Source organism: Siphateles boraxobius, unplaced genomic scaffold (genome assembly GCF_051911475.1).
Source record: "Siphateles boraxobius isolate OS27281-9 unplaced genomic scaffold, OSU_SipBor_1 8, whole genome shotgun sequence".
Classification (NCBI taxonomy): domain Eukaryota; kingdom Metazoa; phylum Chordata; class Actinopteri; order Cypriniformes; family Leuciscidae; genus Siphateles; species Siphateles boraxobius.
Genome location: NW_027509208.1, coordinates 14,107,778 through 14,132,882, shown reverse-complemented (window position 1 = coordinate 14,132,882; position 25,105 = coordinate 14,107,778). Strand labels below are relative to the sequence as shown.

The window sequence follows — 25,105 nt, the reverse complement described above, 5'->3', positions numbered from 1 at the left end:
TTCCACATTAGCATTTGCAGTAACATTTTTTTACGCTCGTTTTTGTTTATCTTTCAGTTCTGACTTCAAAAAAAAGTCCCCTTCAAGGACCTTTTCTGTTTCTTTCGCTGCGCAACTGCTGGGGTGCTTCTCAATTCGTATTTTTGCATCCTCGTTTACTTTCCTCGCGTCTCAGCCCCACCCCCCTGTAGAATGAAGGGAAGGCTGCAAGGAAAGAAACGGAGGAGCGGGGAAACGAGGAGGGATATTGAGAAGCACACCTGGTTCTCACGTTGTCTCCGCTGGTAAAGTACGAACATTTACGTCTCAATCAGCTTATCTGATCAACTAGTTCATTAGTCAGGGCTAGACTCTAGTGCACTGAAACTTTCATTTCCTGAAAAATCCCACAATGCACCGCAAAGACCAGGGAGCGTCGATGCTTGCTATGTTATTATTATCAATGACACACAATATAGAAAATTTGAAAAGACAAACATTTTAAGTAAGCTACTTTCTGTGAATGTGTTTGACTTCCAATTTATTACCCGCTAGTGAAATAACGAGAAAGTTCTCTCCGAAACTTAGTGAAAATTCATGCGGAATATATAGGCTACACTGAGGGAGCGACCCGCTCTAATAGCCTAATCGAAATACATTTTAAAGAAAACTATTTTAGTAGCCTACAGTCATCATCTATTGTGGTTGTACACCTTTCAAATGACTCTTCACAAAAACACAATTCATTTTTTAATGTAGCCTACAACTTTTTAAATTACCACTAAACTCTTCAATGCACCTTGTGCTTAGAATTTTTAGAATTGCCTTTACAGGGACTTTAAGTAACCCAGTAAAGCGGAAGTAACCCCGCTAACATGGAACATTATCAGAACTTCCCTAATGTTCTAGCAAGATTCTCTCAAAGTTATGAACAAACATTCAATAGCCTATACAGTTTTAGCCTATAGAATGTTTGTTCAAAGTCATATTGGTCATTAATAATGTTTAGCACAAAAACACAACATTCTAGACCTTATTATGCGCCAGAGAAACAAGAGCGCAGCCATCTTTAGAATATTTTGTTTGAACTTCCGTTTTTGCTGTAGCTCTGTATATTTCTATTTCATTATAATAACAGTAACTAGCTGGTGAAATGGATTTTTGGTGAAATGGAAAAGCAAACTTTTATCTAGGTTAACGTAGAGCGAGCGGCCATGCTAGACGGATAAGTCCTTTTCATGTTTGACAAATCAAATCATGCATTTTCTACCTACCACGAGTAAGTGCAGCACCAGTTTGTAAAAGGCTGCTGAGGCAGACGGTAAAAGCATAACCAGCGTAACGAGAAAGGGGATGCAGAAATGTAGCTGCATCTTTATAATAACGATCAGCCCTGTTAAAATGCCTGGCTTGCCTGCCCTATTGGGACACCTCTGCTTGCACATTTGAGTTACAAACATGCTTTTATGTTAAAAATGAGTTGGACAATGTACACATACAAAAGTATTCACCCCCACTGTTTTTTTTCCCTCATGTAAAACAGCTTTATAAGTATCCATCCCTGCATTTGCTTGATTATGTGACCCCCTGATGTCTCACAGCTTAAAACAGCAGCTCAGATTAGTTCTGTTGTCAAAACTGCAGGGGAAAATATTTGGCACATGCACTGCTAATATCAGGCTGACCTGAGGAATGAGAGCAAGGGGAATGTGAAATGAATACAGGCAAAATTCAGGTAACAACATCCCTATTGTCATGCATGGAGCTGGGGTTGCTTTTTCGCAGGAGAATGTAGAGAGCAGAGTGCAACATGAAAGCAAAATCTATGCAAATCTTCTATTCCAGATCTGTGTTTATTTATTTACATTCATTTCATTAGCAGGGATATGAAAGCAGGGAAAAACTATGCATATCAAGAATAGTATTCTGAAACACCTCCCCCAAAGTCCTGACTCCAATCCAATTGGAAAAATACCTGAAGAATACCACAGATAATTTCCTGTCACTGAAGGTGGAGCATATGTTGTATATATGTATATATATATATATATATATATATATAATCTGAACTTTCTATGGACATGACAAACTGTTAAACCGTAGTTAATTGAAATATGTTAATGGTTTAGATGGCTTACCTCTTAAAACAAATGTATATACCTGAAGTCCATCTGCCTTGCAATTCAGGTTGTTAAAACAAAGTGGTTTGTGCACATATATGAAAGAGTATAAAGAGCTCCTGTGTTTTAACTATGGGTGTGGTGCTAATGCCAGGGTTTGAATGAATGCATGTACTAATAAGTGTATTGTTTAAATGTCTGTTGGATTAAAGCATCTCAAATTAATAAATGTTGCCCACTAACTTGAATTCACCTAACAGAGGAATCACATTTATGTTTTCACCAAATTGATTTACAATAGCCTACTCTTAGTGGGCTATGTTTGCCTTTTTGTTGCTGTAAAAAAACACAACAACATTATGACATTTTAGGTCATAATTAGTGCTAAAACCAGACATAAGACCTTCACTTATCTAATGTAGGCTGAGTAATGTTTTTGTTAGAAATATAGGATATTTTCCTTTGTGCAAGAAAGATTAAAGCCTTTGTCACTGTCCCTTACAACAGTAAACCCTTTGAACCCTGAAAATGCCACAGGTAATCCTGTGGACCCACACTGGCTGTTTGTCCTCTGCATTCCTCTCTACTGGCCTACATCATGATGTGCTCAGCCAGGAATCTTTTGTTCCAGTAGTTTGTAAACACATCCAGAGAATTCACTCTGTGTCATCCACTGTCCCAGGCTATAATTTGTGTTGTGTCTGAAAGCAGAATATGTAGAAAGAGAGGCAAATCATTTAAAAAAAAAACCACATAATTCTTGGAAAGAAATATATAAAATCATTTTGTTAAAAAAATATAAAAGAAACACCTTGGGATATTTAATAAATTGCCAGTTTTTCATGTTAGTAATTGCATGGCAAAATTTCAATCATTCTCCTTTATTGTAATAACAAAAAGCAAACTAATATGATTTCCATCTTTAAAAAAAAATATTATTTTATCCAGTAGTAGGCTATAGCCAAATATAGGTGATGGGGACATAATAATGTAATGCATAACAGGAATTGCCGAATTAGCAAGGTTTTTTTCTACCATTACTATAGAAAAACAGGCATCTGTACATACCCATTAAGCTGCATTTATGTATTAAAACATTGTCTACAGTAATAAGTTATGTGGCCTACCACAAAAGAGATCTTCCCCAATCAGCAAGTAACTGCCCAATATGATTGATTGCAAAATTTGACAAATCAAAATAGAATCCAGTGAGGCACAAGCCAATCAATACAGCCGTTTAACAGATGGGGCGGGGCTAGTTTTTGGCCGAGTTAAGTCACGAGTCACGAGGGTTATGTGCTCATTGTGGTTTAGCATACGGGCGAAAGCGTGTGAGAGGTGAGTAAAACTTCACGGAAACATATTGACGTTTTCAACAAGGAATTCTTTTGAATAAGAAATTATTCTGATGTTGCCGCATTTTATACATATAATCGAACTATGATTTGAGGAGCTACTGCGTGTTAGGTTCCTGGTTATGGTGCCATATGTTAGCTGACTAACGTTAGCTCTTATACGTCAGGCATGTTAGTAACGTTACTCAACGGCATTATTGCGTTGCTGGTTGTATAGTTTTGCTCATGAGTGCTGTTTTATTTCAGATCCCCTGTATTGAGGGCGTCGTGAGATTTCTCTCCAGGGTTTATCACTCTGCTTCGCAAGGTGTAACCCAGTCAGGCACCGCCGTGCCGACCCCTAACTAGCGTTTCCAACTAAACTGACAAACTCAAACCAGTAGTTCACCTCTTTTCAGGGCGACCAGCGGTGTGTTTATGTCTTTGTTTTGCGAAAACGGTGAGTACCTGGACGACAGGAGCTACGGATGGGAAAGGTACGTGGATTTTCGTTATTTCTAACGTTAGTGTTTTTTCCTCTCATGTGTACGCGTGCACTCTCGCGATGGTTTGTTTAATCAGATCTATGTCTGCGCATCAGTCTTAATGTGTTGCATACCGCACCGAATAAAATGGCGTCTTTCTATGATGTGACGCACTCTGCAGCATGGGTTTGCTCAGCGGAGGCCTGTTTGGTGTTTTATCCCGTCAGGAACTAAATGCTGCACCGAATTTCTTTAGAATGTCAGGCTCTGTACTTGGCCTCACACTGCCACCGTTTACTATACTAAATGGCAACTTATTTCAGCCTAGAGTTGTTTCTAAATAGTTACACAGGACATACGTACCCCAATATCACTTTGACAGGTGGTCCTAGTAGATAACTAGCCTAGTCACACCTCGATTCATATGTCTGCTGTGTTTGATACCAGGGGGGGTAATGTTGCCAAACTGTGACGCTAAATGTTTTCTGCTCTTAATCCTCATTCTCGGTTTTATTTCCCTTTCGCAGTGCTATAGTGCAGCTGACGGAACCTGTTTGGGGGGAACTTAGTCAACGAGCTCGAAGCCTGGAGCCTCAGTGGCCGTACCCTTTTCATGTCAGAGACAAAGTACTCTTGCAGTCGTTTATGTCATCCCCTCCTCTCCAAACAGAAGATACTAATAATTGCCAATTCAAGATCTTCTCGTCTTGCTGATAAACCATACGGGAAGCCAAAATGTCCATCAATGTCAACCGCAGCGTGTCGGACCAGTTCTACCGCTATAAAATGCCCCGTATCATTGCAAAGGTGGGTGTTAAAGAATGTGTTATTTATATGTATTGTAGTATATAGATAGATAGATATTTTGATATAAAATGCTAAACCATTTCTATTTCTCACAGGTGGAAGGCAAGGGGAATGGAATTAAAACAGTCATAGTCAACATGGTTGATGTTGCCAAAGCTCTGAATAGGCCTCCGACATGTGAGCATTGAATTTAAAAGCTTTGTCACTTAAATTTTTATAAAAGCATTTTTTTCATATAACATTAAACTGTAACCTTCGTTTAGATCCCACCAAATTCTTTGGTTGTGAGTTGGGAGCCCAAACCCAGTTTGATTCCAAGAACGACCGCTACATCGTCAATGGATCTCACGAAGCAAACAAACTGCAAGACATGCTAGATGGATTCATTCGCAAGTTTGTGCTGTGTCCTGAATGCGACAATCCTGAAACTGATTTGGTAAATACATTCTCCATTTTGCCATGTACATTTAGACTTTTATAGGTAATGGATGAGTCATGGTCAGTGAGACTATTGATGAACAGGTGCATTCTATACAAAAATGTGTGCCCTTGATGCCAAGTTGAACTGGGTGCCCTTTATGTTTGTATGCATTTTGCTGAGTATGTAGGGTCTATGGGTTCACACATCTGGCTTCTGTGTGTTGAGATTGTTTGGCGGATTGTTTTGAGGTTGTACAGAGGCAAAAAGTAGCTGTGTCATTAGCTGTATACAGGCCACCTTCAGTCTCTTGTTTTCAGTTTCCAAAACTTACCACACTTTAATTTGTTTAATTAGTCAACTTAAAATGTAAGTAATATATAATTCCAGTAACATTATCTTTATTCGCCATCTAGTTAAAGTTATTTTCCAAGTGTACCACACCTGATTGATCAACAGTGTAAATGTAAAACAACGGGAGCATTCGATTTTAAATCGAAATCGATCGAAATTAATTCACAATCTCAAAAATCGAAATAAAAAATGGAATCGTCGATGCTGCCACGCCCCCATGTTGCGCCCGTGTTCGGATCGTCTTACTGACTCTATTGTTCAATCTCGTTCATCAAAATTAACTAATCTTTTTTCTAGTCATTTCAGGGGCTTTAAATGTTTAACAGGCAAATTCCCCGAACACATCCACCTACGCAATCTTGATCATATTCTGAATTAAGAAATCATTATAATGCAGTCAAAAATAATTTACAGGGAACATTAATAATTACTTGACCTTCCGAGTCTTTTGTTCATTTGTCGCGTGACAGAGGCAATGAACGGATCGTTCATGAACGACTCATCATGGCGCAGAAAAAAAAACACACGTGTTGAAAGGCTGTGAGTCCTCTAACTTGGATTATATGCCCGAGCCCGAACTTGGCCCCGACCCGGCCGATATTTCCCGTCACTATCCTCGGGCCGGGCTCTTGATCTATAGACGTGCACTCCCAAAGCAATAGAGTGCGGCGCGGGACTAGATATGATGGCCGAGTGCGAGCGCGGGCGGTAATGCACTCACTCTGTGTGTGCGGGAGAATAAAACGATTCGCGGGACTCCTGCAAACTAGAAATATCTATGAATAAACCATATAAAAACTAATACATTTTTATTTATGTTGCAGAAAAGCTACAAGAACAACTAAAACAAAATAGAAACGATTTACAGGCCAGAGTTTCTATTTATAACATGTTTGCAGCGTTGAGCGATTTAGCCAATCACAGACATATGTGTTGATTTCTTGAACGAAATGGCCAATCAGAAGCATTTAAGATAGACTCTCCTCACCGCTCAAAACAGACTTTTTGATCAGTGCTGAATTCTGTAAACTGGCAAATCCTATAGTTATAACAAAGAAAGCGTAGGCTATATGTTATGAAAGATTCATTATGCAGTCAGCTTCATTGATAAAGATGTGTGAGATTGCGATGAACTGATGTCAGCTTTTTAGGAGCAACAGCAACCTGTGCTTAAAAAAGAAATAAAAATCGAGAATCGAACCGTGACCTTAGAATCGAAAATGTAATCGAATCGAGGATTTGGAGAATCGTGACACCCCTAGGGAGCAGTTAATCAGATGCTCCTGTGGTCGGATCATTTTATTCTCTTAACTGTTATCATTGCTGAATTGTCAATATGTCTAATTGTAACGTTTGCAACATTTTTATTGAAAACTTCAACATTTTAAAAAATAAAATTGTTGCAAAACATTACATTCGAGTTATTCGGAGTGCCCTACTACCAGCCATTGACAGCAAGGGGTTTTGTCTAAAATGGTTAGTTCACCCAAATATAAAAGCTCTGAAATTGACTCGCCCTCATGCTGTTCCAATATACCTTAACAAATCCATATACCTCTCAGGCCTACATGGTGCACATCAAATATGGTTAACGGAAGCCTAAACTTGCTTGCTTGAGTCACCATGAGGTTTGTTTGTTTTTAGTTACAAGCACATTTAATTTTCTGCACGAACCGATGAGGTTTGTTTTTGCACATCTGTATATTTATGTATAAAAGCCTAAATTAAAACTGTTCCTCATTACTTGTACAATTACAATGTCAATGACCTTTTGAAGTGTCAACGTTCGGTTGCAAGGACTTTGTATGGAGGGACAGAAATTCTTGTTTTATTTAAAAATCTTCATTTTTTGTTTTAAATGTTATATTCTGAAATATTTATAGGTTTGGAATGACATAAGACCGAGTAAATGACGACAAGTTTGATTATTAGATGAAATACTCAGTTAAGAAGAAAATACTTTTCCTCTACTGATTTTCCTCTGCAGTGCAGTACTGTTTGACTTCCTGAGATTTTGCATAGTCTCAACTGGCCTGGTTTCTGTTTCATGCGGCAGTCTGCCTTATAAAATGTCTGTAAGGTCACAAGACACAAATATCCCTATATCGATATACACTCCTGTATACAGGGAAAAGCATACATTTTTATGGCAACAAAGCAATCCTTACAGGTTTCAGTACAGGAAGCTTTGTTTAGAAGTTGAGTAATTTGCCCCAGATATTTCTCACTGGATTCATGGTTGTACAGTTTGTTTATCGGTGTACCTTAAAGTTGCTTCAAATGTTCTTGTCATTGTAGCACATTAATCCCAAGAAGCAGACCATTGGAAACTCCTGCAAGGCTTGTGGGTACCGAGGCATGTTGGACACTAGACACAAGCTCTGCACCTTCATTCTCAAGAATCCACCTGGTAAATGCAGATTATAAAGAGACCGTGAATTGTTTTGAATCCCCAGTGGTAAATGTGTTGATTCTTCACCTTTAAATTATCCTTGCTGTCATTTTCTTACTTCCATAAACCTTAATTTTCACTTGAAACCAAAGGAAGGCCTTTCAGTTTGAGTATTTGGGTTAACCTGATGTATTTCAGTATTAGTATCTGCTGTAATGGTGGTTAGAAAATTCAGACCCATTGCATATTGATTTGATGTGCATAAACTGAACTGTTGTTTCCTCTCTCTGGTCTTGTGGCAGAGAATGACAGTGGATCTGTGAAAAAAGAGAAGGAAAAGAAAAACCGAAAGAAAGACAAAGAGAATGGCTCAAGTGGTGGAGAGGCTGGGAACCATAATGACATAGATGCCCCTGATGCTGTGGTAAATGCTGCTTTGAGAAACCACTTCTAGCCTAACCAGTGGAGGAAATGAGACATGCTGGTGTTGAATGTGATTTTGATCATGGCAGGATGGGGATGATGATGATGAAGACTGGGCTGAGGAGACCACAGAGGAGGCCCAGCGCCGCAGGATGGAGGAGATCAGCGAGCACGCCAAGGGACTCACGCTCACTGAAGACTTGGAAAAACCCCTGGAGGAGAGGGTCAACATATTTTACAACTTTGTAAAGGTGTTTGTCCTTAGATCTTATTGAACATTTTGAAAGATACTATTTTTATTTAGACACTTTCTTATTCAGCTCTAATCTTTTTGCTTCTGCTCTTCAGGAAAAGAAGGATAGTGGAGCAATTGATACTGCAGATAAAGAGGTCTTGGCTGAGGCTGAAAGGCTTGATGTAAAGGCCATGGGTCCTCTGATTCTGAGCGAGCTGCTCTTTGATGAGAACATCCGTGACCAGATCAAGAAGTACAAGCGTCACTTCCTCAGGGTAAGTCCTGACATCTATTAGCATTTTTAACATTTAGAACAATGGTTCTCAAATCTTTGATTCCATGGCTCCTCATTTTCCTCAGTATTTGAAAACCCAACACTGTAAATTAAGTTCCGGGGGTCACACTTTTACCAATTTACCGTGTTTTTTTATCAACTCTATTTTATACAATTTGTGGTGGACTGATATATCGGCCTTTGCATTTTTAAAATATCTGCATCGACCTATACGTTTTTCTGTTTGTCCAATGTGTCAGAAGCGGAACTTCTATATTGACGGTGCTAAGAGCGCCACACACCACTCCCATTCTTCGTCGTCATTACAGATCTGTTTAACAGTTCTGTCTAATACGTTTTTAGATAGAAATATTAAGTAAATGGTATACCAAAGTAGTATAGCATTTGCTTTTATATCATTAGTAATATAAAGACAAACACTATGTAATACCTTCACATGTACCGTCAGCATTCCGCAAATACGCATTTATATTATTTGAAGAAATCTTTGACTATCTAATAAACATTGCTTTTCACAAACCATGCTGACTTTGTCAAATCCATCAGTGAACAACTTCATCTAAAATGTCCATGTAGCCTGCATGAACGTGTGCATAATTTTAAAATTAGCTATCTAATATATTCATGTGGTCCCAAGATAATAGAAAACCCTGGTTGTTGTAATTAAAAAAATCTCTCAAATGGTATTAGTAGCACAACATCAAGTCTTTCCATATTTCTTTTGTTAAAATGCATTATTGCTGCTTTTGCAATTAACAGTCATACTGACTAACTTTAGTAAAAATGTAAGAACTTTACATTTCTGCCCACAGTTCTGCCACAACAATAAGAAAGCTCAGAAGTATCTGCTGGGTGGGTTTGAGTGCCTTGTGAAGCTGCATCAGACTCAACTCTTACCCAGAGTCCCCATTATACTCAAAGACCTGTATGATGCAGACCTGCTGGAGGAAGATGTCATACTTGCATGGGCTGAAAAGGTAAACTTCCATCAAAACACTTGACATTCTAGAATCTGTCATGATCAGATGCCAAACATCGACCTCAGTTGTTTACATGCATGAAGCCAAATGTAAATGTAGCCATAGACATAAGGATGATCAGTTGCCAGGCAACCCTTGGAGGATCTGTCATTTTGGCCTGAATGTCTGAGGGGGTTGTAATATGGTAACAACTGTGATAGCAGTTGTTAACAACAAATGCTTGATAGCAGCAAACATACTTGACTAGTCCAGTGTTTAAGGGTGTTCTGATTCAAATTTTTTGGAGCCGATTATCGGTCACAGGAAGCGTTATAAAAAAAAATATATATATATTTTCTCACCTAAATGTTTGATCATGCAATGCATTTCTGTTTTTACTATGGAGCAGTTTTGTTGCACGATAGCTTACACGCATCACAAGCCTGATTTCACGAGTCAAATTCACAAAATAGAAAAGTAAACAGTTTGTTAAAATAAGAACAAATGAACTATTTACAAGCAGTATCACAAATAAAATCAACAGTGCTTTAAGATTATTTTCAGGTAGGTCTAACAGTAGTAGAAATTGAATAAGGGATCAAATGAAAAATAATACTAGATGGTCTTCCCTGAATAAATTAAATACAGATTAATCTTTAAAATTAAAGTTATTCATTCAAGAGCAGCGAGTGTTATTAATGTTAATCGAACAACACAAGGCAAAATCAGAGGCCGCAGCAGGATTGTTAGGCTTCTGTCACTTTAAGACCGAATGCACGGATCCAATATACTGATGCACATGCATTTTCTCACTGAACTGTTTACATTCACGCAAAGCAAAACTCGCTGTTTACGTGCCTACTATTTGGTCATTTAGTGCAATATGGTACTCATAAGCTTTTTGTGAGGAAGCCTTATCAATGCGTGCATGAGCGCAACGTCTCTAAAGAAATGCAGATTGTAAACTTCAGTGACGACGTAACTGCCTCAATTGTGCATGACAATTCCTGTCAACTCTGCAGTGTGCAGATGTGGTGACATGAAGCCATTTGTGCATTTTAAGAGTGAAAGAGAGGCGTGAAATATGAATTGTATCTCGCCTTCCGCATAATTATTTTACCCACGCCGGACTGATTGAGACTGCGTTTCTGCATTAGGGGTGTAAATCGGACAGTTCATCACGATACGATACGATATCGATTCTCTCAGCCAGCGATACGATTATTGCCGATACCTCAAAAAATTCTGCGATACGATTTCGATTCGATTCAGGGTTATCAATCGATTTATCGATATTTAGATATTATGTGCCAAGTTTACACAACCAGTTACGTTTATTAACTCACAAATGCATCCAAAAATATATGAAAGTTTAATTAAACTCTTTGAAAATGGCACACCCTCTCCCAATTGGGACATTTACAAGTTGTTTGTTACAAGTTACAAGTAAAAAAAAAAAACATGATAGCCTATATGAAAATGAACAAGAACGGAGTTATCTGTTTTTGCAAATGAACTATAACAGAATAGGTTGTTTTGATTAAGTAATAATAACAAAAAAATACAGGTAAATGATCAAATAAAAGTGCATTGAAAGTATTTTATATATATATATATATATATATATATTTTTTTTTGTGTGTGTGTCTGGCAAAAGCAGATAACTCCACATTTCATGTTTCAGAGTTAAACAAAGCCTAGTAATTGCTATGATACTTAATAAAACACTTAATCGTTGTAACGTTAATCTCCTCAGCTGACATCTAACGTTAGACGCCTGTCAAACTTTGTTGTTGTGAATAACGTACACGCGATACAGAGAGCTTTTCCCTCACCACTAACCTGCTGTTTTAGCAAGATTCCGTGAAAAAGTTTCAGATCTTATTTTCCTTTTACGCCATGAAGTTCATCAAGTTCGTTGAAATCCATCCTCGATCACTTTTAATCAGCTTTGACGAATCTCCTCGCAGCTAGCGCGTCTTTTCAAAGTGACTAGCAGGCTTGTCACCCGACCTGAATACTGCGCAGTGCGCACTGATTCGCTAACACAGACTTTTCGGGTTGATTTCACAAACAAGGGTGCTTGTCGTTTCTGCTGTAAAAGATGAACTCGCGATGCCTTGACAGTGGAAAATACCCGCTTTTGTGACAAAGGGTTCTGTCAATCTTGTCAGGTGTCTATTTCAGCTGAGAAAAGTTCCGTGTGAGGATGTGGAGAGTGTCAAAATAAAGGTACCGTATAATCGATATTTTGTGTGTGGCATCGATGCATCGTATCGTTAGACTTTTGATCGATGCATCGATCCATATCGATGTATTGTTACACCCCTATTCTGCATGCCATGCGCATACCTCCTACCTCAGGAGCACGTCTTTGAGATCGGTCAGCATGAGATAAGCAAATTGAGAAATCGCCAATAACGATCTATTGGAGCACCCCTACCAGTAGGGTTTGGTATCACTTGTTTGTTTTTTTCTTTCAATACCGGTGCCAAATCAATACTTTCAAAATGGTACCGGTGCCTGAACTGATACTTAAAAAAAAGCCTCAATACGATGATGAATGACATTTTAAGAACGGCTTTTTTATTTTAAAAAATCAAACAATTTTTTTTAAGTATACTTAAAGATATAAATATAAGTAGCCTAAATATAAAACACAAATTTACATAAATTCACAATAAAACCTAAGCCACCTAACCTGTCCACAATGCTGTTATTAGTACTGTAACTTAATGTAAAATTAAAGTAGTCTATTCTTACAAACCAGCTTTAAATTTCAGCAATTCTTTTGCAGAAACATGACCAATTTTTTTTACCTTCTCTGGCAAAATACGAACACCTCTCCTGACTACTGCATGTTCTGCACATGGTCATTATTTTAGAAGGCATCACCTTAAATGTGACGCGAAACCCCTCTTGGAAGGAAAAACATCGTTAGCAACTGTGACAATGAGCGCTCATCAGGATTAACTGAATGCTGAATTTTCAGAAGTATATGAAATTCGCTGCTCTAATGTTGCAGTAAACTTGCACAACGTTCTTCAGTGAATAATTTATTAGATATTTGACGGTCTGTTATTTTAGGGACATCGGCTTTACATTTTCATACTAAACATGACGCGTAACAACTATTTGTTGGGTTACATGTCAGTCCTTGGCTGATATTTTTTAATCTTTAATACATGTAAGGGGATGTGTTTTGTCATTTAAGAACCCTTTTATAATGATTAATTCATGTTAGTTGATCTAAAACGCACAATGGGCACCATGTTAGTACGCACCGCAGTTCAGAGAATTATCTGTCAGATTTCCAAGTCAATTTATTCACTTCCGAAGTGCATGAAAGCAAGTGAGTGGTGAAGTGTGAGAAGAATAGAGTACATTTTATAGTTGCCTACACAATGTGTATCTAACACGTCATCAATATAATCTAAATAATTGTTTTTGCCGCTTCCATAGACATCAGTGTGTATTTCAAAAAGTATAAATGTATTGTTTTGCTAGTATGTGTATTTAAATGTCTGAAACCTAAAATAAACCTTTATATGACAGCGCGTCTGTCTCTGGCTCAGCGACAGCCAACGCGTGAACGCAGATTTGAATTTAGAAGTTGATGATCGCACGATCTGAACATTCTAGTCACACTAGTGTGAATAATCGTACGCTTCAAAGGGTTAACTAGTCATCACGTGATGATCAGAGGCATGGGAAGTGGGGGTGCTATTTTGTGTAAGGTAGGCATTAGGCAGGTTTTTTTTTGTTAATTTCTATTTCCTGTCGCTGTGCATGCTTTTATCGTATATCTTATTGTAAACAGGCCAATAACTCTTTTTTTTTTTTTTTAAAGGCTTAATTTATGTTCTGTAGGCCGTTGCGTTACGATTAAAAGCAGTATCAATAATGTCAAAAATGTGATGTGCAGTCAAGTTTGGGTGTGTATGCTGTTTAAATGAGTGTTCTCACCGATACGCTTGTGATTCTTAGAGTTTTAGGGCGTTTTCACATCTGAAAGTCCGCACCAAGGTCCAAACCAAAGTTCATGGTTTGATACATTTTATACATTCGGTAAGTTTTGGTTTGGTTTCACATTGCAATTATGCAAGCGCACTAAAGAACTTTACATGACATGCTTGTGTCCTGTCGTCATCTATGTGGGCTGAATCTTGACATTGATTGGTTTGTTAACGGATGTGCGTCTGACATCAACGTGTTGTCAATTCGGTGGGTAACTTCGACAGAAATGAATGAACAGAGACATATCGTCGCCACTATACTTTTATTTATTTATTTATTTTTATTGCTATTTTAAGCATTACAGGGATTTTTCAAAACACATAAATAGGAGAACAAAACAAACAAAGGGAGGAACACATCACAAGTCAAATATGCAAGCAAAACATGAAACCTCCATATTAATCCCTTTGTTATCCTTGACTTTGACGATTATGTGATGTATTCTGTAATAGACTTCAAAGTTTTTAAGGGGTATACTTGTAAAGTATATTAAAAAAAAAGAATATACACACATACAAATTAATTAAACAAAAACAATATATATATTATGTATATAAAAAACAGCCACTATATTTTTAAGGCATTACTACCTGAAGCACCAACTATAATCGAGGCTGGTTCAAATTCGTCTAATGAACGTCCTCGTTGTGAAAACATTTTATTGTCGCCGGCAGGAAAGAAGACTGGAAGCAATCCCGCGAGAACCACCGGAACTTCCTGTAAATGGTCTGAAAGTCCGAACCATACAGAAAATGCTTTCACACTAGAAACGAACCAAACCTTTGTTCAGTTTGATCCGGACTGAGACTACCTCTTTTCGTCTGACCAGAAATAAGAAATAAGAAAATATTTCTAATCCCCAACCTAAAACATCTTCCCGCGCCCCTGGTGGTGGTGATGCTTCTTATGTCCGTTTCATAGAACCAGAGGGCAAATATTTTAACCAACATCTGAGGCATTTAAGTGGCACCGAAATCCCGGTCCGGGTACTTAAACCCTACCTGCCAGTATTCATGAGTTTAAACCTGTTTGTGATGTTTTGCTGTAGGTGTCTAAGAAGTATGTCTCTAAAGAGTTGGCTAAAGAGATTCATGCCAAGGCAGAGCCCTTCGTTAAATGGCTCAAAGAGGCAGAGGAGGAGAGTGAGGGCAGTGAGGAAGAGGAAGATGATGATGAGGACAACGTTGAGGTAAAAAAAAGCCACATTATTACAAACTTTCATAACCAGGGTTTTCAGTTTTTTTTTTAGTAAGATTGTTATACTGAATGTGATGCTTGTTAGTTACTCGATTAACCTTGTTGGGTAGCACAGAATTTGCTAAAATTTCACTTGTCCCTAGGTGGTGTATTCCTCCTCTGCTCGTGAGCTCAAAATGGAGACTAAAAAACCTGAGAAGTCAGAACATGACGAGGAGGACATTGATATTGATGCCATTTAAAGAAATAACCAAAAAGCTTCATTGGCCTCTTCCATATTGCTCAGCTTCTTTTTGTCAGACGCATGCCTTTTCAACTCCTTTGGCCTTTTCTTCAGCTCCTGGCCTAGGTTAGCGATCTGCTGAAAGAATTTGTCTTCTCACCAGCTCTATTGATGAATTGTTGCTTTTGTTTGTATGCATGAGTTTCTTAGATTCTAGAGCATAAAATGCACACTATTTCCCCCTGTATTTTTGCAACTATTAAAGATTTGCCTGTGAATTCCACCATGTATCTAGTTGTTTTTGACACTACTTGTATTCATATTTTTATAATTCTATATCCCATTCAAATTGATCAATAGTAACCGTAATTAAATTTATGATTCTAAAAAAGATTTCCATTTCAAATAAAGGCTGTTCTTTTGAACTTTCTGTTTTCTCAAAAATAAATGTTGATTGAGCATCAAATTGGCATATTAGAGTGATTCTGAAGGATCGTGAGACACTGAAGAGTGGAGTTATGATGCTGAAAATTCAGCTGTGTCATCACTGAAATAAATAATACATTTTAAAAGATATTAAGTTTATTTTAAACTCTAATATTGTATTTTTGATCACATAAACGCAGTCTTTGTGAGCATCATAAAATACTTATTAAAACAAAAAAACCTAAATATAAATCTGGCTGGTTATGTTTCTGAATTTAAAGTGACAGTCTTAAAGAACTAAAACTGATCATCGGTATAGTCTACAGCAGCCTTTTCTCACCAGAAGTTACTGGCTTAGATTAAAGCATGTCACTGAATAACATTAAAAAAACACAATTGAGCCATCACTTGTTGCACACTGGTCTTTCACAATGTCCTGGTAGCCTGCAAAAGGTTATAAAGCTAATCACTGGGGGATATGGGTTGAAACTGCTAAATGGTCTTTGTTTTTAAATCCCTAAATGACCTGTCACCCTCTTATTTGTCTGACTTATTAAAAGAAAATAAGCCTTCAAGATGTCTCAGGTCCACAAAAAACAGCTCTTTGTCTCAGCCTAGATCACGGTTGAAGGCAAGAGGTGCTATAGTAGGCCTAGGCTATGGAACAGTCTCCCATTATCTGTGAAAACGTCAAATTCTGTTCATGATTTTAAATCTTAATTGAAGTCATACATTTTTTAGTTTGCCTTTAAACTTTGTATGTTAAATTTGATTTGATTTTGCATTGTTTCCTTTTATTTTTTGTTTGTTTCCTTTCATTGTTTTATCTTATTTGCACAGCACTATGGTTCAACTGCTGTTGTGTTTATCGGTGCTTGATAAATAAATGCAAATAAAAAAAAGAACTCTGTGGAGTTTTTCCAAATTAGGCATTTATTTACCTTTAATGTTGCACATTTAAAGTAATGTTTTAGTTGTGGGACTTTTGACGGGTCCAAATCAAGTCAGACATTAGGGCATAAAAGACAAATCCAGTAAATCATAGAAAAGCTTGACGCAAAACACAGTTGCTGCACACGTCCATATAGAAAGTCATAATTTCCTCAATACCAGAAACAATCCTAACATTCTGCAAGCAGCTAACTACGACTATTCAAGCAACACATATTTCAAAGAACATATACTTAATGTCCCTTTAGTCTTTACACCAGTAGAAGACAATCACAGTGTTTTGCCCCACACAGGGCTTTCTGTTAAATGCTATTTTCAAAAAGTACAAAATACATTAACGCAGGAACTATACAATTACTATGTCAATCAAAAGGATTTTGGCACTGAAACTCCTACCCCTTTTTATATAAATTTTGGATGGTATAACATTGTGCAAAACGCAGATAAGCTAAAACTTCCCACTAGTCTAATATTTTATCTCTCTATCCTGATTAGCTTACATTGATCTTAGTGCAACACGAGGTAGTTTGACAACTACCTGCTTCTTTTTATTAACATTAATCTGCCAAATTAAACAGCTGCATTTAACAAAATAATAAACAAAACTACAATGGGTATGAGAATAAACAACAAATTCAAAAAGCAACTGCTACTAATGTCCCTTCATTTTTTTCTTCAAAATCTTAACCATCCATAACATTCAATTAAAGAAATATTCTATGTACAATACAAGTTAAACTCAAACGACAGCATTTGTGGCATAATGTTAATTAACAGAAAAATGTTGAACTAGTTTTCTTAATTAAAAAAAAGAGCAAAATTTCAAAGTGCCCCTATTATGCTTTTTGACTATATTACCTAGTGTGTAATATAGCTGTTTGTGAATGTAAAAAGTATGCAAAATATTAAAGATCAAAGTGCACGACAAATAAAGTTCTCTTCTAAAAAAAAAAAAAAGAGGACATTTTGAACTGCCGAAACGAGTTAGCAATTTCAATAGGTTTGTAACAAATTTGCACAATGGCAGGCTACGGTTACAGGCTACAGCTCCATTGGCTGACCTCAAACACAATAGTAGTAGCTGAGGCCTGGAAGAGTTTGGCTTGTGTTGTCGACATGTCGAGAAGATGCTGTTTTCAGCGCTGGAGGTGTACGTCACGTACGTCTAGAAGGTCCAACACATTGAAAGTTTCTGGGATACTGATAACTACACTGAACAAAATTATAAACGCAACACTTTTGTTTTTGCCCCCATTTTTCATGACCTGAACTCAAAGATCTAAGACCTTTTCTATGTACACAAAAGGCCTATTTCTCTCAAATATTGTTCACAAATCTGTCTAAATCTGTGTTAGTGAGCACTTCTCCTTTGCCAAGATCATCCATCCCCCTCACAGGTGTGGCATATGTTCAGTGTAGGATTGCCAATACCTGCCAATAAATGTGTTTTCAATTGAAGCACTGTGTTATACTACCGGTCACAATTGTGACCGTAAACAAATTTACAAGTCTTACGAGCAAAATATATATGCAGGAATATAATTCTCAAAATATATCAGTAGTAGACCCTTTAAAGAATATATGAACAAAATATGATAGTTCTATCTGTTAATTAAGATGTTTTACATACTACTTATTGTAGTAGTCTTAGGAAGACATCTTCTTCTAGATGTGCAAGCAGGAAGTAACTGATCTGGTCATGTGACCTTTCACACTAGTCACATGACATTAATAGATTTTAATCAAGACAATCTATTTTGTCATTTAAAAGTTGAATTTCTTGCCCAAAGTCAATAACAACATTTTTAGAGCTTCCAGAAATAAGAAAAAAGATGCGGTCACAATTGTGACCGGTGGGATTAAACGGGTTAAGAAGTGAGGTGATGCTGTAATGTTATTATGAGGAAGAAAAAAAAAATATATATATATATATATATATTTTACCTTGGATGCATGTAAACCCTTTTGTAGAAGACCTCCAAACCTTTAAAATCGCATAATAGGGGTGCTTTAAAATAAATGTTATTTTAAAATAGGTGTATTATTTGAGTTCAAAATTGGCAGTAAAGACTGCAACAAAGCATATCTATTTCAAATAAATGTAGTTCTTTTGAACTTTCTATTCATCAAAGAATCCTTTAAAAAATTAAGTAAATTTTTGGAGGATTTAAATGCATTATAGTTTACAAAATCACTTAAAATTAGTCTTCTGATAAAATGTACATATTATTTGAGCTGTAATGCTGTTTAAATGTTTTTAACAGTGATTTTAATTCTTTATACTATTGAAATGGTGAGTATTTTAATGTTTACGGATTGGTTTACTTCCATTCTAAGTACCTCACTGTGTCCCAGATTGTTTTTTTTGTTTGTTTGTTTTTAAGAAAAGAGGAACAAGGAACAAGTTGAAATTAATTTCTGTAATAACCAACATTATGCCACAAACGCTATCGATTTAAACCCATACTGAACCCGGAATATACATTTAATGCAAAATCAAGAGACCAGGGCAAATGTCTCTTATTAAATAAATATCAGCTTCAAATTGAAAGGAAAAGCATGGGGATGCTAGCCATTTTTCTTCATATACTAGATTTTAGATGACAAGATTAAAGGTATCACTGACAGCTTCACCAGAAGAGGGCACTATTGGCTTGGTCAGCTATGATATTTGAAAAAAATTTGTCACCACCTTTTTCCACTGACGCATCGTTCCCCATATTGCTTTTGGTATATTTGGCTTTGGCATGGTACCGTGGATATTGATCGCTTTTGAATTCAAGCGACCATGCTGACTGCTTAAAAAGGGGTATCAGAATTATTTTAGACTGAAATGAGATCGGTGGCACTGGATGAAAACTTCAGTGCTGCATACTTTAATAAGCTCTCATGAGAAAAGTGACGTGTTTGAGCCTACAGTAAGGGTTGTGTTATCTCACTATTGGACAGATGCAGTGGCGGTAGCTGCCTTTGTGTCACCTGCTGCACAAAGATAAAGAGAAACCCGATCACGAGTGCGGTGCCGATGATGGATCCCACAGCCCAGGCGTAGGAAGTATCTCTGGGCACGAGCGGCACCACTGGTTTTGGGGTTGACGTCTCCACTAAGAGATCCTGCACGCTTGACAAAGAGCCATTGTTGGGCAAGGGCTTGAGACCAAGAATGCTGCACATGAGAGGATAGAGGTCGACGGAGCTCATGGAGGCCTTGGTGAAGCCACGGCGGAAAGCGGGTCCGCGGGCGACAAACACAGGTTGCATGCTGGGAAGGCTGTTGTTGTAACCATGGTTTCCCACTGTAAATCAAACACATGATCATTAAATAAATGTTATCGTATGTGTTCATTATGCTTTAATTATGTGTACATAACAACACGCACACATAAGAGTTCCATTTCTGTTCTGCATGACCGTCCATCCCTCTTTGACCTCTATGATCAGAGGCATGATCCTGGCATTGTGTCTGTAGTGGTAATGATCTGGAATCTCCTCCTTTTTATACACAGCCATGTTAGGGTTGGCGTTCTTCAACAAGCTGTAGACCTCTTCAAGTTTGCCTGGGTTAAGAAGAGGATAACACTCAGATACTGTTCACACAGAATGCTTTTTCATTTTTTCTCAAAGTGAACACGAGCTAGACAGGCGTGTTTTACCGTTGCGCTCGCGTCTTTTGCAGAATCTCGTGCATTCTTTTCTAAAAATGTGGTGCTTATGTTAAAGGAGTAGTTCACTTTTTAAAAAACTTTTGCTGATAATTTACTCACCCCCACGTCATCCAAGATGTCCATGTCTTTCTTTCTTCAGTCGAAAAGAAATTAAGGTTTTTGATGAAAACATTCTAGGATTTTTCTCCATATAATGGACTTCATTGGGTACCAAACGGTCCAAGGTCCAAATGACAGTTTCAGTGCAGCTTCAAAGGGCTTTAAACGACACCTTTTTTAAATAAAAAAGTTTAAGTTTTATAAGCACAAATGCTAGTCTTTTTTCGAGTCATTTCGTTCAAAAAAAGATTTGTTCATTTTGATGAACGAGTTCGAACAGGAGAGTCACGAACGTGCATCACAGAACAGAGCAAGGCGAGCATTTGTGCTTATAAAACGTAAACTTTTTTATTTATTTTTGAAATGACCGATCGTTTCGCTAGATAAGACCCTTATGCATCGTCTGGTGTCGTTTAAAGCCATTTGAAGCTGCACTGAAACTGTCATTTGGACCTTGGACCGTTTGATACCCAATGAAGTCCATTATATGGAGAAAAATCCTAGAATGTTTTCATCAAAAACCTTAATTTCTTTTCGACTGAAGAAAGAAAGACATGGACATCTTGGATGACATGGGGGTGAGTAAATTATCAGCAAAAGTTTTTTAAAAAGTTAACTACTCCTTTAAAACAAGTTTATTGTGTTTATTGACGGAGGTCAGTGGAGTGAAAAGAAATGCAAGGTCTGGAAACACAATAAACTTGTTTCAAAGGAGTAGTTCACTTTTTACAGCGTTTTTAACAGCAAAAACACATTTTGTGTTAATGTGTCACCAATTATAACCACATATTATTTAATTGATGATTGGGTGTTTCTTAGACTACAGGAACTTCTGACAATTTAAAAGTAAAATCTCTTAAAACACTTTTTATGCACTCATTAATAATTTGTCCACTAATAATATCTTTTAGTGTATAAATCATGAGGTAATTGTCTTGTTTCTGAAAGTCATGAACTTTTCCACCATATCTCAAATGATGTGTTGTGTTAAACAGCATTCTTTGGTGAAAATGACGGTGATGGAAATCAATTTTTTTTTAAATAAAACAACCGTCTCTTTTGTCTTGCCACGGTTAATTTCATAGTTAGGTTTTGATGTATCCTAAATACACAATAATAATATTTGCATTTTTGCCTCACCTGAAGTTCATTTTTATTGGAAATTGTAAAAATTATTTTGATCACAAATTATATTTGTCCTGCTTTTGACCAGGACATGGTCAAAATTGAACAGTGGAAAGTTTAAAGCAATAAATAGTGAAATTTACAAACTGAGATTTCCAAACTTTTTTTCAGCCAAATCGCTTTGACATATATTTACTTGAAGCACATTTTCATGTTCACGTTTCTCTGATGTTGGTTAATGCTCACAAAACATGTAGGTAAACAAATAAAATAATTTTATAATATATAATACATTTTTTTAGTGTTTTATTTTGATTTTAAATTATATATTTATTTTTCATTTACATGTTTTATTATTTAATTAATTATTAGCTTTTATCGATTCACAAACACGCTGAAGTTCCTTCTCGAATGCCAGTTTGCGAAATCCTGGTTTTAATAATTCACATTTTTATAGTGGATTTTCATAGAATTGGTTAAAACAAAATCTATACATAAAAGGTTTTTGAAAAGTAGCAAAAATACATGATGAAGGCATGGTAAAAAGTTTCCAAAGCAGTATTACTTTGATCTTCATATAACAAAAGGAAAAATTATGAAATCTATTAGTCTGAATACAAATCATAGACAAAGAATGAGCCTAAAGTGGAAGAAACACCTGATTGCATTAATAGAGCAATAAACAATAACAAATGCTCTATTTTCATTCTTACCTTCTTTCGGCAAAATACCAACTACAGGACTCTTGTCTATCCATGTGTAAAGATCTCGGCTGACGTAGGTGTCTAGCTCAATAATCTTATCATGTGATAACTGAGTCATTCCATGATCACTTGTAACAATGAGATTGACTTTCTCATAAAGGTTAGCGGCTTTGAGCTTTTCCCTGAGGAATCCCAACTTCTCATCGATGTCTGCTATAACTGCATCCATTAGTGAACTCTCCGGCCCCAAGTTATGCCCGCTCTCGTCTGGCTCCTCCCAATATAAGACACCAAAATTGATGGCCTTCGGCCCTGAGAACCAATCAATGAGTTTCTCGACTCTGGTCTCAAAGGGTATTGACGCATTATAACTCAAGTAATGTGTTGGGTACGTTCCACCAATTTTGACATCTGATCCAGGCCACATGGCAGCTCCGCTCTTCCAGCCAGCCTTTTGATTGGTCACCCACAACGGCACGGCCTCCTCCCACCACCATGCATCGTACACTGAAGGTCCCTCCATGGAAAACGACTGGTTGTGAATGGGGTCGTACATTTCGTTAGCAATGATGCCGTGGGTTTCGGCGTGTAATCCTGTCACTAAGGTGTAGTGGTTCGGGTAGGTCTTGGTGATGTAGGTGTTCTCCACTTTCTCCACCTGCACACCCTCATCCATCAGGGCACGAAAATTGGGCGTGGGTACTCGGTTCACATAGTCCCAGCGGAAGCCATCAAAGGACACCAGTAGCAGCTGGCTTTGCTCTTCTTGCTGGGAACTTGATGTCTGTAGCAGGACTAATAAGCAACTAAGGAAGCAGCTCTGGTATGGCATGATGTACGTTTCTCTATGAAAGGGAGACCTAGAAAAACAAATTCATTGAATAGACATGAATGGGGAAGGAAAGAAAGTTTGGGCCATTAACAACATTCATATGATCACATTTATCATTCTGATTAAGGTCAATATTCGGGTTTAACCGTTATCAGTTATTGGAATTCCTATTGCATACATACATCAGCTTATTGCTAATAAGACATGTGCATTAATTTCTGGAAATACTGAAGATGTTCTTGCCATTTATTTTGCTAAAAGAATAACATAGAACTTAGAAGAACAACATAATCAATTTAAATAATCACATTGATGTCCTTAACAATAACTTACAAGAGCCAGATATTTTACAACATGTTGGCCATAAAATTTCAATGTTTATAAAATATTAGTATAAAATCATTCAAAAATGTTTTGACTTGACTTTTCAGAAATATCAGTATCTAATATCACCCAGAACTATCTTTGTTTGGACGTGCACATATATTAATTAATGTTGGGTTATGGTGGATATTCTGAACAAGATGTTTATATACTTGTCTTTATTTTTAGAAACCAGAATATTGACTTAATTATAATCTGATTATGGCAATAAAAATAATGGCAACAAATAATATATATATATATATATATATATATATATATATATATATATATATATATATATATATATATATATATATATATATATATATTATAACCACTCAACAACTGACACATTGTTAAAATTTAAAAAATCCCTTTAGATGACTCTGTCTTCAAAACAATGCAATCGGTCGCGCACTGTGTCATGAATGGCACTGCATGTATGTACGGGTATGTCATATTCGGTAATGAAAGTGCAGCCTACTTTCAGAGCACCTGCTCAGTTAACAGGTGCATTTCTCTTATACATAATGTAACAACTAAATGGAAACATTTCGGTATATATAAGCGCTCTAACAGGTCGAAACGGGTGTCAAATGTAGCCTACCGAAATAATTCAATTGTATAGTGCGTCACTAGAAGTGGAACATCGTGACATCATACACAATGCAGCGCATTTTTTGCCGCCTGTAATGCTGCTCGCTCGATTCACTCTTGTCCTTAAAATCTACAATCTACAAAACAATCCTTGTTGGGGTCTTTCACATCAACCTCAACTGACCAGTGTGCTACTCCATTAAACGACAGCTGCTGTTAACGAACGGGAAAACGTAGCTCAAGTCAGCGCAGTGCATGCTATGACAACTCTTTATATCATTACGTTACATCGCGAAAATGTCTCCGATATCATGCATCTTCACAGTTACAACCAGTAAATTTACAATTAAACGCATATAACCTGAGGTCATGCAAGCAACCGTTCAGCTTACCTGTGTTTGGAGGATATTTGGCTCTGCAAAACAATAAACACAGTCACAGGGTCGATCACAGGAAGCTCCGCCTATTTGTCGCTCCCCATCTCATTAGAGACGATGTTACGGAAAAAATCATTAGCGATAAACTCTAACAATACTATTCATTTTATTTTCATTTAAGTTTGCAGTGTTTAACTATTTGCTACATGGCAACTCTAAATGGCAGACGTAAATGCCAGTAAAACATCTATTCTGAATTTCTTTTTGTTGTGTGCACCATTTTTAACCAGGACTTCTTCAGGGGGGATAAGTTTATTTTCTTTAACGGACACGCTTACCTGTGTTTGTGATATGGCTGATATTATTAAAGTAGCCTATTTATGTTTTGTCGAATGTGAACAAAATCACTAAATATATATAATATAATAGCTCCTCCCACAATTTATGTTCGCGAGGGTTTACCATCATTCTGGCTATTTTGTTTAACGCTGTAAAAGTAGTCCGGCCACATATAGCTTATGTAAAACAGTCTATGGTAAAAACGAATTGGCCTTGTGAGTTTTATTACATTCTCCACCAGAGGTCACACAAACATAATGAATAGTCAAGTCATCAATAGCCCAACTGCATACCAATATATAACCTAATGCATGCATGGCCTTCTTGGATAATAATGGAAATTATATCACGACAAATTATGTTCTGATAGCCTACTTTGCTGTTTT

General features: G+C 37.0%; 2 protein-coding genes across 3 annotated transcripts; one reads left to right on the top strand and one right to left on the bottom strand.

Moving 5' to 3' along the window:
- Positions 1–3,341: 3,341 nt before the first annotated feature.
- On the top strand, positions 3,342–15,521 carry eif5 (eukaryotic translation initiation factor 5). Its single transcript, XM_077219606.1, has 12 exons — positions 3,342–3,437; positions 3,701–3,930; positions 4,446–4,725; positions 4,821–4,902; positions 4,989–5,161; positions 7,796–7,907; positions 8,192–8,313; positions 8,402–8,563; positions 8,661–8,822; positions 9,655–9,819; positions 14,867–15,007; positions 15,159–15,521. Exons 3-12 carry the CDS (start codon positions 4,654–4,656, stop codon positions 15,255–15,257), a joined length of 1,290 nt encoding a protein of 429 aa, XP_077075721.1. The 5' UTR covers positions 3,342–3,437; positions 3,701–3,930; positions 4,446–4,653; the 3' UTR covers positions 15,258–15,521.
- A 3,669-nt stretch (positions 15,522–19,190) lies between these two features.
- enpp5 (ectonucleotide pyrophosphatase/phosphodiesterase 5) lies at positions 19,191–24,512 on the bottom strand. 2 transcript variants are annotated; one of them, XM_077219602.1, is made up of 4 exons: positions 24,396–24,512; positions 22,218–23,068; positions 19,996–20,172; positions 19,191–19,911 (listed from the first exon to the last, which is right to left on the bottom strand). In XM_077219602.1, the coding sequence occupies exons 2-4, from the start codon at positions 23,038–23,040 to the stop codon at positions 19,529–19,531; spliced, it is 1,383 nt and encodes a 460-aa protein (XP_077075717.1). In that variant the 5' UTR covers positions 23,041–23,068; positions 24,396–24,512; the 3' UTR covers positions 19,191–19,528. The 2 variants fall into 2 exon arrangements, with proteins under 2 accessions (XP_077075717.1, XP_077075718.1); XM_077219603.1 differs by lacking the exon at positions 24,396–24,512 and adding an exon at positions 24,365–24,386.
- Between the last annotated feature and the right edge of the window lie 593 nt (positions 24,513–25,105).